This window comes from Erythranthe guttata, chromosome 12, assembly GCF_056151865.1.
Source record: "Erythranthe guttata isolate IM_541 chromosome 12, IM_541, whole genome shotgun sequence".
Taxonomy (NCBI): domain Eukaryota; kingdom Viridiplantae; phylum Streptophyta; class Magnoliopsida; order Lamiales; family Phrymaceae; genus Erythranthe; species Erythranthe guttata.
The window spans coordinates 19,270,024-19,284,925 of NC_142544.1; the positions used below are offsets into that span (position 1 = coordinate 19,270,024).

General features: G+C 39.0%; 5 protein-coding genes across 5 annotated transcripts; 4 read left to right on the forward strand and 1 right to left on the reverse strand.

Annotated features, from left to right (window-relative positions):
• The first annotated feature begins 320 nt into the window (after positions 1-320).
• Positions 321-2,182, forward strand: LOC105956725 (UDP-glycosyltransferase 73C4). The gene has a single exon (XM_012980613.2). The coding sequence runs from the start codon at positions 603-605 to the stop codon at positions 2,082-2,084; it is 1,482 nt and encodes a 493-aa protein (XP_012836067.2). The 5' UTR covers positions 321-602; the 3' UTR covers positions 2,085-2,182.
• A 688-nt stretch (positions 2,183-2,870) lies between these two features.
• LOC105956723 (UDP-glycosyltransferase 73C6) lies at positions 2,871-4,689 on the forward strand. Its single transcript, XM_012980611.2, has one exon. The coding sequence runs from the start codon at positions 3,060-3,062 to the stop codon at positions 4,557-4,559; it is 1,500 nt and encodes a 499-aa protein (XP_012836065.2). The 5' UTR covers positions 2,871-3,059; the 3' UTR covers positions 4,560-4,689.
• A 1,423-nt stretch (positions 4,690-6,112) lies between these two features.
• LOC105956724 (UDP-glycosyltransferase 73C3) lies at positions 6,113-7,795 on the forward strand. Its single transcript, XM_012980612.2, has one exon. The coding sequence runs from the start codon at positions 6,225-6,227 to the stop codon at positions 7,713-7,715; it is 1,491 nt and encodes a 496-aa protein (XP_012836066.2). The 5' UTR covers positions 6,113-6,224; the 3' UTR covers positions 7,716-7,795.
• Positions 7,796-8,412: 617 nt separating this feature from the next.
• LOC105956722 (UDP-glycosyltransferase 73D1) lies at positions 8,413-10,045 on the forward strand. Its single transcript, XM_012980610.2, has one exon. The coding sequence runs from the start codon at positions 8,482-8,484 to the stop codon at positions 9,985-9,987; it is 1,506 nt and encodes a 501-aa protein (XP_012836064.2). The 5' UTR covers positions 8,413-8,481; the 3' UTR covers positions 9,988-10,045.
• A 601-nt stretch (positions 10,046-10,646) lies between these two features.
• Positions 10,647-12,819, reverse strand: LOC105956555 (putative pectinesterase 14). Its single transcript, XM_012980406.2, has 5 exons — positions 12,273-12,819; positions 11,821-11,992; positions 11,506-11,712; positions 11,140-11,399; positions 10,647-10,956 (listed from the first exon to the last, which is right to left on the reverse strand). The coding sequence occupies exons 1-5, from the start codon at positions 12,686-12,688 to the stop codon at positions 10,755-10,757; spliced, it is 1,257 nt and encodes a 418-aa protein (XP_012835860.2). The 5' UTR covers positions 12,689-12,819; the 3' UTR covers positions 10,647-10,754.
• Between the last annotated feature and the right edge of the window lie 2,083 nt (positions 12,820-14,902).

The window sequence follows — 14,902 nt, forward strand, 5'->3', positions numbered from 1 at the left end:
GTGATAATATTATTATATATAATCTCGAAGATTCCATTAAATTTGATGAGTTGAGGGGTGGTTGTAATTATCCAAACAAGAGGGGGTTTTCGTAATTTGACAATACCTCAAGGAGTGGTTGTAATTTACCCGAATAATGATTATAAGACAGAGGAACGGAAGAAAAAGGGTGTAGGTGTGGATGATAATAAGGTTGAAAAGCACAACAACTTGATTTTGGTATTGCTGTAACATGTGATGTGAGCACAACAAAATTGCAGGTTCCAACCTGCACTTTCCATCATATCACACCAACCACATATACACTGCTTACTTAGTTTAAAACCATTTCTTTTTTATGGAAACTTTAATCCTTATCCCTCACATTTGTTGCCTATTATTTGAACAAATCTTTCATTTTGATTATTTTCATTTTGCCAAAAAAGATAAAAACTCGGAAATCGGATTTCAAATTTAGATAATTTTTTTAATATATAAAAGTAAACACAGAATCAGATTCTCAGAATCCGGATTTAGTAAATCAAATTCAACGGGATAAGAAGAAAAAAAAACCCTATTTAAAAGGTAAAAAAAAACATCATATCACTCCCAGCAAATTAAAAATGGCGATCAAAGGAAAACAGCCTCACTTCATCCTCTTCCCTCTAATGGCACAAGGCCACATGATTCCGATCATGGACATCGCCACTATGCTCTCCGAACGCGGCGTCGCCTCCACCATCCTCACCACCCCCCACAACGCCGCCCGATTCCACCGCCGGAGCACACAATCATCCTCCGTATCGAACAACGTTCGCATCGTCAATGTCGAATTCCCATGCGTCGAAGCAGGCCTCCCCCGCGGCTGCGAGAATCTCGACATGCTCCCTTCTTCCGACGACGTCATGAAATTCTTCAAAGCCGCCGCCATGATGAAGGACCAGATCGAACACCTGCTCCGCCGCCTCAAACCCTCTCCCACCTGTCTAATCTCCGACATGTGGTTCCCCTGGACAACCGACCTTGCCCTAAAACTGCGAATACCGAGACTTGTTTTCTACGGGACGAGCTGCTTCTCTCTCCTCTGCATGCACATCCTCGGAATCTCCGCCGATTTTCATGCAATGGCTTCCGATTCCGACTACTTTGTCGTCCCTGGTTTGCCCGACAGAATTGAAGTCACGAAAGCTCATTTTAAGGCAACTTTTGACCAGCTAACCCCTGAGTGGACTCAGATGTGGGACGAGTTGAGAGAGGCCGAGGCGAATGCATTCGGAACGGTCGCAAATTCTTTCGACGAACTGGAGACGCATTACATTGAAGGTTACAGAAAAGCCAAAGGGAACAATGTATGGTGCATCGGTCCAGTTTCACTATGCAACAAAGAGGATTCCGACAAGGCTGTAAGAGGCAACAAGGCCTCGATTTGCGAGCACGAGTGCATGAAATGGCTCGATTCGCACGAACCGAGTTCCGTTATATACGTTTGCCTCGGAAGCATGTCGAACATAGCTACCTCACAGTTGATGGAGCTAGGGTTAGGGTTAGAAGCTTCGAAGAAACCCTTTATTTGGGTTATACGAAACGCTTCCGATGAACTCCAAACATGGCTATTGGAGGAGAAGTTTAGAGAGAGAAACAATGGGAGGGGGCTCTTGATCCATGGGTGGTCCCCGCAGGTGTTGATTCTCTCACACCGTTCGATCGGAGGGTTTCTGACGCACTGCGGGTGGAATTCGACTCTGGAGGGGATAACTGCGGGTGTGCCGATGATGACGTGGCCGTTGTCCGCGGAGCAGTTTTTCAACGAGCGGTTGATAGTGAATGTGATCAAGGTTGGAGTGAAGGTGGGCGTTGAAGTGCCGGCGATGTTTCTAGAGAGAGAGAATGATTTAGTGAAGAGTGAGGAGATTAAGAGGGGTGTTGAGGTGTTGATGGATGAGGGAGAAGAAGGGAGAGAGAGGAGAGATAGAGCGAGAGAGATGGGGGAGATGGCGAAAAGGGCGGTGGAGGAAGGCGGATCTTCTCACCGGAATATGGCGGCGCTTATACAAGATGTGGTGGTTCAACAGTCAATGCTAGCAGATGATCAAGAAAATGCCTGATATTTATATATCTATCATATAATATATCATGTTCTTGTGTAATGTTATAATATGTCATAAATAAACTGAAGGAGTATGAGTGTTCCTCCAAAAATAAATATATCTTTCTAACAAACCGTACCCTATCGTGAAACAATAAAAGAAGCTATTAATTCATTCCATATGAGTACCAACTCCCTCCTTTTTCCTACAGTTACATAGACTGGCGGCCAATATATTAATCAAGAACAAGAAAATCCCCATTTTGCCCTCCCCCTTTCATGGTACAATCGATCCCCACCGTCGATATCGCCAAATTACTACGAGGCTAATTTTTTTCTTTAAAAAATAGCATAAATAAATGCCACGTTTGTAGGGGTAGAATTGGAATATGTTGAAAAATATTCCCTAAAATAAAAAAAGATTCCATGAAAAAATCACACCATATATATAAAGGTCGGTGTAAGACTGAAACAAATATAGGAGGGATTTTGGTAATTACGGAGAGGGGGTGTTTTTTATAATTTAACCTAAATTCAGGGAGATGTTTGTAATGTACCCATCATCTTAGTTATAACAGATTGAGAGTTTTAATAAATCTCTTTAGCCAGCTGATTATATTCATGAATTTTTTTTTTTGTTTGTTACTAAATGTTTTTAGCATGTCTTTTGAATGAATTGTCCTTGTCTTCTGATTATATATGTCCGGCAGTGTGGCATGTGACACTTGGAAGGCGATATGTATATATACCACAAAAGATCTAGCTAAACATCACATGAAACCATATAGAATTGTCTGTACGTACAGCATGCTGACGTCACCTCTTACGTCATCATTTGAATTGATATACACCAAACTATACTCTATTATTGTTCATTGTTCTTATACATTATTATATTATTATTATTACTATTATTAATAATTAATCCCACTGCTTTATATATAACAACATCCTCAGAATCTCAAATTACAATTAAACCTCATCTTCAAAAAAAATGGCATCACCACCAAACAATAATCCTCTACACTTCGTTCTGATACCGTTAATGGCGCCAGGACACATAATACCCATGATAGACATGGCCAAACTGCTAGCCAGACGCCTCGTCAGCGTCTCGATCCTCGTCACGCACCTCGACGCCACACGGTTCAGTCCGGTCATTGACCGGGCCGTTGAATCCGGGCTGTCAATCCAGCTTATCAAAATCAGGTTCCCCTGCGAGGAGGCGGGATTGCCACGTGGATGCGAGAGCGCAGACACCCTACCTTCTTATCACTTCATCGCTAACTTCTTCTCCGCAATCATCATGCTCCAGAAACCTCTAGAAGAATTAATCTCGAAAGACCTTATGATTGATAACCCTAATCCGGTCAGCTGCATAATCAGCGACAAGCACATAACATGGACCGCCGCCACGTGCGATAAGTTCCGAATTCCGAGGATTGTATTCGACGGAATGAACTGCTTCACTCAGGTGGTGAGCAACGCTCTGTTTATCTCCAAGGTTTACGAGCGGGTCCCGCCGGATGAGCCTTTCCTGGTGCCTGGTTTACCCGACGAGATCGAGTTCACCAGGAACCAGCTCCCTGGATTATTTAATCCAGGGCCGTTGGATGTCACAGGCGTCCGCGAACAAGTGAAGGAAACCGAGAATCGGGCTTACGGGGTGGTTGTCAACACCTTCGAAGAGGTGGAAAAGAGGTACGTCGATGAGTTCAAAACCCTAAAAAACGGCAAGGTTTGGTGCGTCGGGCCGTTGTCACTTTCCAGCAAGGGCGATTTAGACATTTCACAAAGAGGAAACCAGGCCTCGATCGACACCGACCAATGCCTGAAATGGCTCGATGGTAAGAATCCAGGGTCCGTAATCTACTCGTGCCTCGGAAGCCTGAGCCGGCTATCGCCGGCTCAGTTCGTCGAGTTCGCCCTAGGGTTGGAGGAATCGAACCATCCGTTCATCATCGTAGTAAAAAAATCCGGATCGAAATCGGAGGAGATAGAGAATTGGATCAAGGAAGATGGGATTGAGGAGAGAACTAAAGAGAGGGGCTTATTCATCCGAGGGTGGGCCCCGCAGGTGATGATTCTATCGCACGCCTCGGTCGGAGGGTTTCTGACGCACTGCGGATGGAATTCGACTCTGGAGGGGATATCGGCCGGCCTGCCGATGGTGACGTGGCCGATGTTCGCGGAGCAGTTCCTGAATGAGAAACTGATCGTCCAGATATTAAAGACTGGTGTTGGAGTTGGTGCACGTGGTGTTGTACATTTAGGAGGTGATGAAGTAAAGGCATCAAGTAATGATCTGGTGAAGAGGAGTGAAATTAAGGAGGCTATTTGGAGAGTGATGGAGGAGAGAGAAAGTGGATGTGAGAGAAGGAAAAGAGCAAAAGAATTTGGGGAAATGGCGAAGAAGTCTGTGGAAGAAGGAGGTTCTTCTTATCTTAACATTGAGTTGCTAATTCGAGATATTCAGCAGTTGGTGAAAAAATAAGCAATGTTTTGGAGAATGATTAATTTGTTTGAGAAGTAGGAGATGATTTAATCTTTGTTACAATAAAATTATATTTGGATATGGCAATATATAATTATGTCCACATATATATATTTTTGTTGTCTCTCTAGCTAGCTAGGTCCAGTAACAATTGTGGTACCTCTTTATTTCACATCACCCTCCATTATTGATATATATACATCCAATATCTAATTAGGGGTGGAAACGAGCCGAGCTCGAGCCAAGCTCGTCTCTTTTGGCCAGCTCGAGCTCGAGTCCATGTTGCCGAGCTCGAGCTCATCGAGCCAATTTTGGCGAGCTCGAGCTCGGGCTCATTAATTTTTTTTATTTATTAAAATCATTTAATTTTTTATTAAAAATTATTTATAGGAAAATAAAAAAAAAATTATAAAATAAATAATGAACTCTAGTTATATTTTTTTTTTCTATTATTATTATTATAATATTTTATATTATTATGAATTATTTAAGTAATATAGATTTGTTTCTATTTAAATACTAGAAATATTTATTATTATAGACTATTTACTATTTAGTTAATAATAATAATAATAATAAGAATAAGAATAAAAAAAAAAAAAAAAATAGAAGGCAGCTCGCGAGCTGTCGAACAACTACATTTGGGCTCGAGCTCGATCTCAAAAAACTCGAGCTCGAGTTCGAGCCTTTGTCGAGCCGACTCGTCGAGTTTGCGAGCCGGCTCGGCTCGTTTACCACCCCTATATCTAATGTTAATAAATTGTTTTCGAATTTTTTTAGTTGAGAGAGTTTTGATTTTTTAGAAAGTTAGAAAATTGACAAATGATACTACCGCTGCAAATAAGCCAATTTCAGTAAAAGTCTCGTTGTAATTAGCATTTCAGTTTTTTTATTAAGTATATTTGTATTTACTTTACTTCATTTAATCGTGACCGTTAGATTAGTAGGTAGTTAGATGTAATATCTAATGGCTGAGGTAATAGAAACGTTATATCCAGCTCAACACATATAATTTATAAATACTGTATAATCCCCTTTGAAATTAATTAATTTTAAATAATACAATTTTCCATTTCTTCTTTATAGACTGCAAATGTTCTTCCTTTGAATTTTATTTCTTTCCATTTAGCTTATAACAAAAGACGAAATTTCTTGTTCCCAGTGTCCCGTCCCCTGACCCATCACAAATGATGGAAGAATGTAAATCGTAATGACTGAACGGTCCGTTATAACTTAAACTTCTGGTTTTCTAGATTGTAATACGAAGACTGGCGCAAAATCCGATGATGAATATTCCTAGATAGCTGTCTCCCTAGCTAGTAGTTGTCCCTCCGATAATTTCCAAGAAAATTCCAGAATTTACCTATGTCTAAAAATAAAAATAAAAATAAAAATAAGAATAACAATAAAAATAAAATAAAAATAAAAATAAAAATAAATAAAAATATAGTCCACTCAATTTGTTAGCGATTCTTATTATTTCGATTATCATTGAAAAATAATATTGTCCACCCCCTCTAGATCTAGTGTGACCAACCCTATAGCCCTGCTGAATATATTACGTAGGACTTGCTAGAAAAAATCATAAAAATACACACATACCACCTAATTTATTGCTCTGCCATTTTCAATTAAGTAAATTATAATTTCTTGATTCATCATCAAATGACGTCAGAAGCTGAGAGCTATCGTCATCTTCATTTCCTTCTCATCCCTCTAATGTCACAGAGCCACATCATCCCGTTAACAGACTTCGGCAAACTACTCGCCCACCGCGGCCCACTCGTCTCCATTATCACCACCCCCCAGAACGCCGTCAGATACAAACCAACCGTCGACGCCGCCGCCGCCGCCGGCCTGAGAATCCAGATGATACCACTCCAGTTCCCCGGCCAAGAAGCCGGCCTCCCCCACGGCTGCGAAAACATGGACTCGTTAACCTCAATGGGCTTAGCCACCGAATTCTTCGCCGCATCGGAAATGCTCAAAACCCCACTCCAGAAAGCAATGGCCGAACTTGATCCGAAACCGGCCTGCATTATCTCCACCAACGCACTCCCCTGGACGCAGCAAATCGCCGACGAGTTCGATATTCCGAGGTATGTTTTCGAGACCATATCGTGTTTCACTCTCTTATGTTCCCACAACATCCTGTCCGTCGAAAACCCGAATTCCATGTCGGATGAAGAAACCTTTTTAGTACCTGACATACCTCACGTGATCGAGTTCACGAAATCCCAGTTGCCGGAGACCACCGCAAACTCCGCCAAAAAATCGCCGGAGAACAACGACCATACTACAAGCGTAATAAACCAGATAATAAAAGCTCAACTTTCCGCCAGGGGTACTTTGGTCAACACTTTTGACGAACTCGAGCCCGAATACGTAAACGGATACAGAAAACAAAGACAAAACCTTTGGTGCATTGGTCCAGTTTCACTATCCAACAAAAACCTAACCGAGAAATCGAACAGAGGCAACAAACCCTCAATAAACGAGCAGCACTGCTTAGCATGGCTAGATTCCATGGAGCCCAAATCGGTAATTTACGCGTGTTTCGGGAGCCTTTGTCGTATATCAGCCAATCAGATCAAAGAAATTGGGTTGGGATTGGAAGCTTCGAATTCCCCATTCATTTGGATAATCAGGGGCCTGGATTCATCAGCTGAAGTAGAGAAATGGCTCGAGGTAGAAAATTTCGAAAAGCGAGTCGGAAAACGAGGGCTAGTAATTCGGGGGTGGGCCCCACAGGTGATGATACTGTCGCACCGCTCCGTCGGGGGATTCTTGACGCACTGCGGGTGGAACTCTACGCTGGAGGGGGTGTGTGCAGGTTTGCCGATGATTACGTGGCCTATGTTTGCCGAGCAGTTTTACAACGAGAAGTTTATCGTGCACGTGCTGAAAATAGGTGTGAGGGTGGGAGTTGAGGGTGGTTGTAGTAAGGGTTTGTTGGTGACGTGGCAAAGAGTTAAGGAATCTGTGGAGGAGTTGATGAATATTGAAGATGGTGAGGGTAGAGAGAGAAGGAGGAGAGCTGAAAAATTGAGAGAGATGGCGAAAGAAGCTTTGGAAAATGGTGGGTCGTCTTATTTGAATATTGGTTTCTTGATTGAAGATGTTGTGCAGCAAGTTTGTAAGAAATTAAATTGTTGATGATTCTGTACTAGGTTTCAAATTGAATTTTAAAGATGTAGTTTTATGTAGATAAATAAATTGGAGATGTGTATGTGGTAGAATATGTACCAACTCTCCTAATTAGGGTTGGTTAATTTTCGATAATATTTTTGGAAATACCCATTTTTTTTATTTCTGAAAGTTACACTAGCAACATCATTAGTTTATGTATTTTATATTATACGTGACTAAATATTTTGGAATTTCTAAATTCCTATTCGAAAATTTGTGGTATTGGAACAAGTTTTAATTATTCCAATTTTTTATTTTTTTTAACGAAATTAAAATTAGTTTTTCACTTCCGAGAATCCAAGAAAAAAATTGATTTTTTTTCCGGAAACTTTAGTTTCGATTGGCTCGATCCGATTTGCACCCCTGGAGTTAGCCAACTCACAAAAATTGACCCAATTGGTGTGGGCCGGGCTACAGTTCAATAACAATGAAACTCCAAGGCCCGCCAAGGTCTGGAAAATATTTAATGAATATCTGGAAAATAATATAAAAAACATAAATCAGATTGTAAAATAAAGTCAAACATATATTACCAAAACTCCTTTCATCTTTAAATAACCTGATATTAATCATTACCATAATATCATGTAATAATCTACGGTAATTCCCTGACAATTCTTCTAGAAGATTTAGGTTGTCTGATTTTCATTCAATAAATGCTAGTACTCTTTCTTTATTTTTTTATTCAAAATTTATTTATTTATTTTTCTTTATCTTCACCACCGCATCAACAATGGCGCACCAGCTTCATTTCCTCTTAGTCCCATTAATGTCACAGAGCCATATAATCCCACTCACAGACTTCGCCAACCTACTCGCCCGACAAGGCGCGTTTGTTTCAATCGTCACCACCCCACTCAATGACGTCACGCACAAATCATCAATCCGCAATCACAACATCCAAACAATCCCCATCGAATTCCCATGCCGAGAAGCCGGCCTGCCGGAGGGATGCGAGAATCTGGACACGGTCATCAACTCGCCGGAGCTCACCCGGAGATTCTTCCGGGCAAGTCAAATGCTGGAAACCCCGCTGGAGAAACTCATCGGAGAATTGGAACCGAAACCCGACTGCATAATCTCCACCACTGCAGTTTCTTGGATAAAAAAACCCGCCGAGAAATTCAACATACCCAGATACCTTTTCGAAACCATATCGTGTTTCTCTCTCCTCTGCTCCCATAAACTTTCTCTCTCTAGTTTTCAAGAAGACGCAGTTTCTGATTCCGACAAGTTTCTTGTGCCTGACATACCTCATAGAATCGAATTCACCAAATCCCAGTTGCCTAAAACGACGTCGTCGGAAGATTCCTCCGGCGGTAATAATTTTGAAGAGATTAAAAACCATGTTAAACAGGCACGAGATTCCGTGAAGGGTATTCTGGTCAACAGTTTCCATGAATTGGAGCATTGGTACGTTGAAGGGTACAAAAGGGAAAATGGAAAAGTGTGGTGCATTGGACCAGTTTCACTCTGCAACACCCCGCCATTTCCCGGCGGAGGAAGAAACATTATTAACAAGCCCTCCTCCGTCGACTGTCTGACGTGGCTGGATCAGATGAAGCCGAACTCAGTCATCTACGCATGTTTCGGAAGCTTATGCCGGATATCTGCGCAGCAGATAAAAGAGATTGGTTTGGGATTGGAGGCTTCGAATTCGCCGTTCATCTGGGTCATCAGAAAATATGAATTAGATTCCTGTGCGGCGGAGGTGGAGGAATGGCTGGCGGCGGAAGATGGTGGGTTCGAAGAGAGGGTACGAGGAAGAGGGGTGGTGATACGAGGGTGGGCCCCACAGGTGGCGATACTGTCGCATCGGTCGGTCGGAGGATTCGTGACGCACTGCGGATGGAACTCGACGCTGGAAGGTGTTTGCGCCGGCGTGCAGATGGTGACGTGGCCTATGTTCGCCGAACAGTTCTACAATGAGAAGTTCATTGTTGATGTTTTAGGGATTGGTGTTAGAGTTGGGGTGGATGGCTGCTTGGATTTTTCCAATAATAATAATAATAATAATAATAATAATAATAATAATATGGTGGTGACGTGGGATAGGGTCAAAAATGCAATTAAAAAAGTGATGGGTACTGAAAGTGAAGAAGGGAATATTATTATGAAGAAGAGGAGAGAGAAAGCTGAGAAGCTTGCGAAAATGGCGAGAGAAGCGGTGGAAGAAGGAGGTTCGTCTTTCTTGAATGTATCAATGTTCATTCAAGATGTCTTGCACCAACTTCACTAATGTTTTAAATCAAATACTATAATTAAATTATATTATTATTCGGTGTATTTTGTTTTTATTTATTTTGGCGTAATTTTGAAAATTAAACCTTTGTACGATTTTTGTTATTTTTTATTTTTAATTAAAATGTGATATGTATCAATATCATTGATGTAGAATAATAACAATTATAAAAAAAAAAAAGTATTTATTTACATTCAAGATAGAATTTGAGGGGGAAGGGAATTGAAATGAAACCTCAAGATATATGTGGTATTTATGAAGATTAAATGATGATTTGAGGCCATATCGTATTGTCTGCTTCTAGAAGGTCTATTATCGTATTTATGAAGATTCTGATTTTTTCTTTTTTTATAGAAACTGAGCTTAAAATTGTTAGATAATCGTACAGCCCGATCCGGGAATCGGCCATTTAAGTCTTTAAGTTTAGTGGTTTGACCGATCATGGGCCGTTTATTTTTAAACCGCTCGAGCCGTCCATCTCGACTCGAGTTTTATAAGTTGAGTCCTGAAATTCCAATTTCATTTCTTTTTCTTGCTCTGCCGTACTATGACAGCGACTTTTTTCAACAGAATTCATCGTACATGGAGAGCACGAATTCGGAGACAGCTTTGTTGTTTCTGACATAAATTTAAAAACGGTGAGAATACTTGTAACTAATTCAACCCAAATTATTCAAAATTATGTGGAACAGAGTACAAAACCAATTTACAATACATAACACACTGTATAATTATATATAATTAGTATATGCTTATATTCCAAATCAGTAATCCTTAACAAAATCTGTTTGAACATCAAGAAAATGCAGTGAATTATCATTATCAAGAAGCCATTCTTCTCCATCAATGAATGAAACATCAAGATACGGAGCTGCTTCCGATTCCCTCAACTGCTTCCCGTATCCCACTCTGTTCGTCGAGTTAGCCCCCGGTCCGTAACACTCGTACTCCCCGAACAAAACCGTTCTGCAAATCAAAAGGCCTAAATCATTTTTACCAACTTTTCGAACACAAAATAAAGATTTACGTAAGAAATTATTTAAAAAGGGAAATTATATATATATATATATATATATATATATATATATATATATATATATATATATATATATATATATATATATATATATATCGAAAAGAAGCACGGACTGATCTCTAGAAGAATCCCTCCAATCGTTCCATCCCTCGGCAGCGACAACTTCAGACATGTATGTTTTGGAGAAAACTGTAGTCGAATAACGCCCCCATGCTCTCCCCAGCCACACTTTCCCGCTGCCACGTATGCTGCATTTCACAAACGAGAATCCCGATTTTTCGTTCGTCGAATCTCTTCCCTGTGCCGTGATACTGCCACTCACCCCACCACCAGCCAAAGATACGTCTTTTGCCGTCGAATTTATCGTGCAATCCTTCAAAAAATATATTTTTTTTGTTTTTTATCATGCTTAAAAATTTGATACTTACGAGATCGATATTATAAACATAATATATATGTATGTATGTATGTATGTATACCTCAAAAAGTGATCTGGCATTTCCAAAAATGAAATCAATGGAGCCCTGGATAAAACATTCTTTGTAATAATGCCTGCCTTGATCATCATTTAACGTATCTTGCGCTCCGTAAAATCCACATCCGTAAAAAGCCGATTGATCGCCCGAAACCCTTAATGCCAATGCTTGTCCTCCAACTTCCCCTGGATCTGGAGCTGGAGCCGTGTTCTTTTAATTTTTCAATATTTTTTGTTGAATCAATCGAAAGATCATAAGATCCCTTATCGGAAAAAAAGTAAATCAAATATTATCGAAAAAACTATATAATATAAATACCATAAAGCTAATGTTGTATGCTATAAAGTTGGGAGCCGATACAGCAAAAGTAGAGCTGTAGCTCGTCCCTCCGGTCGAATTTGCCGTGTCGTTCCATTCTATAGCAGTTTTAAGGTAACCTTGGCCTTGTAGTATTAACTTTGTCTTGTTAGAACTTATCTCTATTTTTTCCCTGCCATTATACAGTAAAATCTCTGTAAATTAATAGAGTCGGGACTAACAAACTTCTATTAATTTAACGAAATATTAAATTATCGAACTAACAATTTAGTATGTTTTTATCGAGTCGGAACCGAAATAAATTATTATTTAAGCGAGATTATTATTTTATCTAATATTAATTTATCGAGATTCTACTGTATATATATATAGCAATTATATTTTTCCTGGATTAAAAAAATAAAAGTATTAACTAATATTAGTAAATAATTTATACATACTGAAGAATTTACCTATATGTGCCTGAACCAACGATGATAAGCGTCCAAGTATGGCTAAAATCAGGCGCGGAATCGACCGCTTTCTGAACGGTGCTGAAATTCGCACAGCCCTTCGAATCAACTGTTAAAACAGAGCTAACATTGTACAATGATATGAGATTAGACTTCCATATGTTTTCATTACATGAAACATTTTGCCTTCTTGTGTGATTATGATGATGATTATGATGATGGTGGTGTCCTTTATAGACGATTGTTCGTAAAATCGAGAATATTTCATCTAAACGAAAAAATTCGACGACGAGAATCGGACGAATGCGGGAGAATGGAGTAGTGGAAGAGTGAGAAGAGTGTTGGGAAAGTATGAGAGAGAGGAGAAGAATGAGTAAGGTGGTGAGCCAAAAGAGGATGGTGGTTTTGGTGTTCATTGTTTTAGGTAGGGGAAAAAAAGTGGGGTTGGTTGTTTATGGTGTTTTTGTTTTTGGGTTTAGTTTAGGTGTGTGTGTGTATAGGTATTAATTATGTGTGGAATATGGTGTAGTTTTATTGATGGGTTTTGGGTTTGACGTAGAATGTAAGGGAAATTAATTTATGTATGTGGAAAGAAATGATTACATTTAGTGAAATTAATATTAATGTGAAAAAAAAGGTATGGGCAGGCAGCAAATGGAGATTGAATAAGCCACACGCTAAGCTAACTCATAACACACACAAATTGCCCACGCGCTCTTATTCAAACTTCACCCATTTGCTCGGATCTGGTCGGGTCGGGTCGGGTCGGGTCGGGTCGACAGGTCTTCATTTGGGCTCAATCGAGCATTTGAGTTGAAAGCCCAGTTACATGCTCTGGCTAAATAGCACATTACCCCTTCTAGTTTGTCTATTTTGCAAATGACACCCTGTCATTTTAATTTGTTTGAAATTTTTAACCAACTTTGAAATTTGTGTTTTAATAAGCAATCGAGTCAGGGTCGAACTTTAAAAATTGTGCTTGAACATTTTTTATAGTGCACTACTTTTAACCGATAATCGATTTAGAGTAGCCCGCGATTTTTATTGTATGATTGTGAAATGCTTTATTATTTTTACTGCAAATTACACCTATATTAACTAAGGTTAGGTGCAATTACAAGTCAACCACATCTAACTTGAAAAATTAGGTATGACTTTCACATGTTTGATATATTAGCTAACACTTAATGCATTTGATAGTTGACATTTTTGAAAATTTATTTGTATTTCATAGCGAAATATTGAATTAATAAATTATATTGTCCTCCCAAAGTTACGTCTAATTACATATAGACCACTCATATTTTAAAACACCACAAAGACCTCCTTAATATTTAATTATAACTAATAATTCAATTCAAACTCATAACTTATAATATTTTCAGAAACAACAGCAAACACGAATCAATAGTTCAACAGTAATAAAAAAAAAAAGATGAAATTTACCTAGTGCACATAAACAGTTGATTTGATTGCAGTCGTATTAATTGTTACAAAAACATAGATAAAATAAGCTTACAATGCATAAAGAAATTAAATATTAAACAGTTTATTGATTAGCCAAAGGCCCTCCACGTAGATAATATTAAGAAATTCAAGCAAAGCTGCAAATACTACATTATTACATTATAAATATTGAAACTTCAAAGTACGGAATTAATTAAAACAGCACACACAACACATTATTAATTAATCATTCATAATAATAATATGATCATCAGCCTCTAAAAGAAAAGAAGCGAAAAATGCCAAAGGATAGAAGTTGCCCTAACAACAACAAATTAAAAGCACCACCACCACCGTACTCATCCATATTGCAGCTAGCTATGCAGGCTGCTTAATTACGACGGTGGGTGCAATTACCGCTCCTGCCGCCATGTTCGACCACCACCATCGCCGTCGGTGCATTCTCCTCCATGGCGGCCGCCACCAAATTCAGAGAGAGAGAGAGAGAGAAGAATGATCGGAGGTGATTAAAAAGGGGTTATAATAAGGTAAGTAAACATGCATATGTAGGTGATAGTGAGGGGGCAATAAAAAGATTGAAGTGACATAAGTAGAGGAAGTTGTGGGGGAACTTTATTGTTAAAAGGTGACCATAAAGATTAGGAAAAATATAGCATCTTCAAAGGATATGCCATTCGCATATCTCTCCCACCACTCCTCCACATTACAGATCCGATCCTCATATATATATTTTTCAAAAATAAATAAATAATTATTTTTTGCCGTACGACAGAGAAATTATATAGCGATTATGCTGCATATTATCCTAATTGGAAAGGTTTAATTTTCTTCGACTTTTTTTTATTTATTTTTTGAGCTCTTGAGAAGCATACTTTATTTTCTCAAAAAAAAAAGGGAGAAGCATATATATCTTTATTTCTAGCTTAAATAGTATTTTATATCTAATCATTAATACATTATATATACATACATATTTTTGTAGCAAATGAAAATACCATTTAGAACACATGATTTTTTTTTCATCAGGTTTCTGTATTGTTGCAAAATCTCAACTTCTATTCTTTGGTATATATTACTATATGTCTTGTATATTATTGTATATATAGTACGTAGTACGTAATGTTTCTTTTGCATTGTCTTGGTACGTAGTACGTAGTACGTAG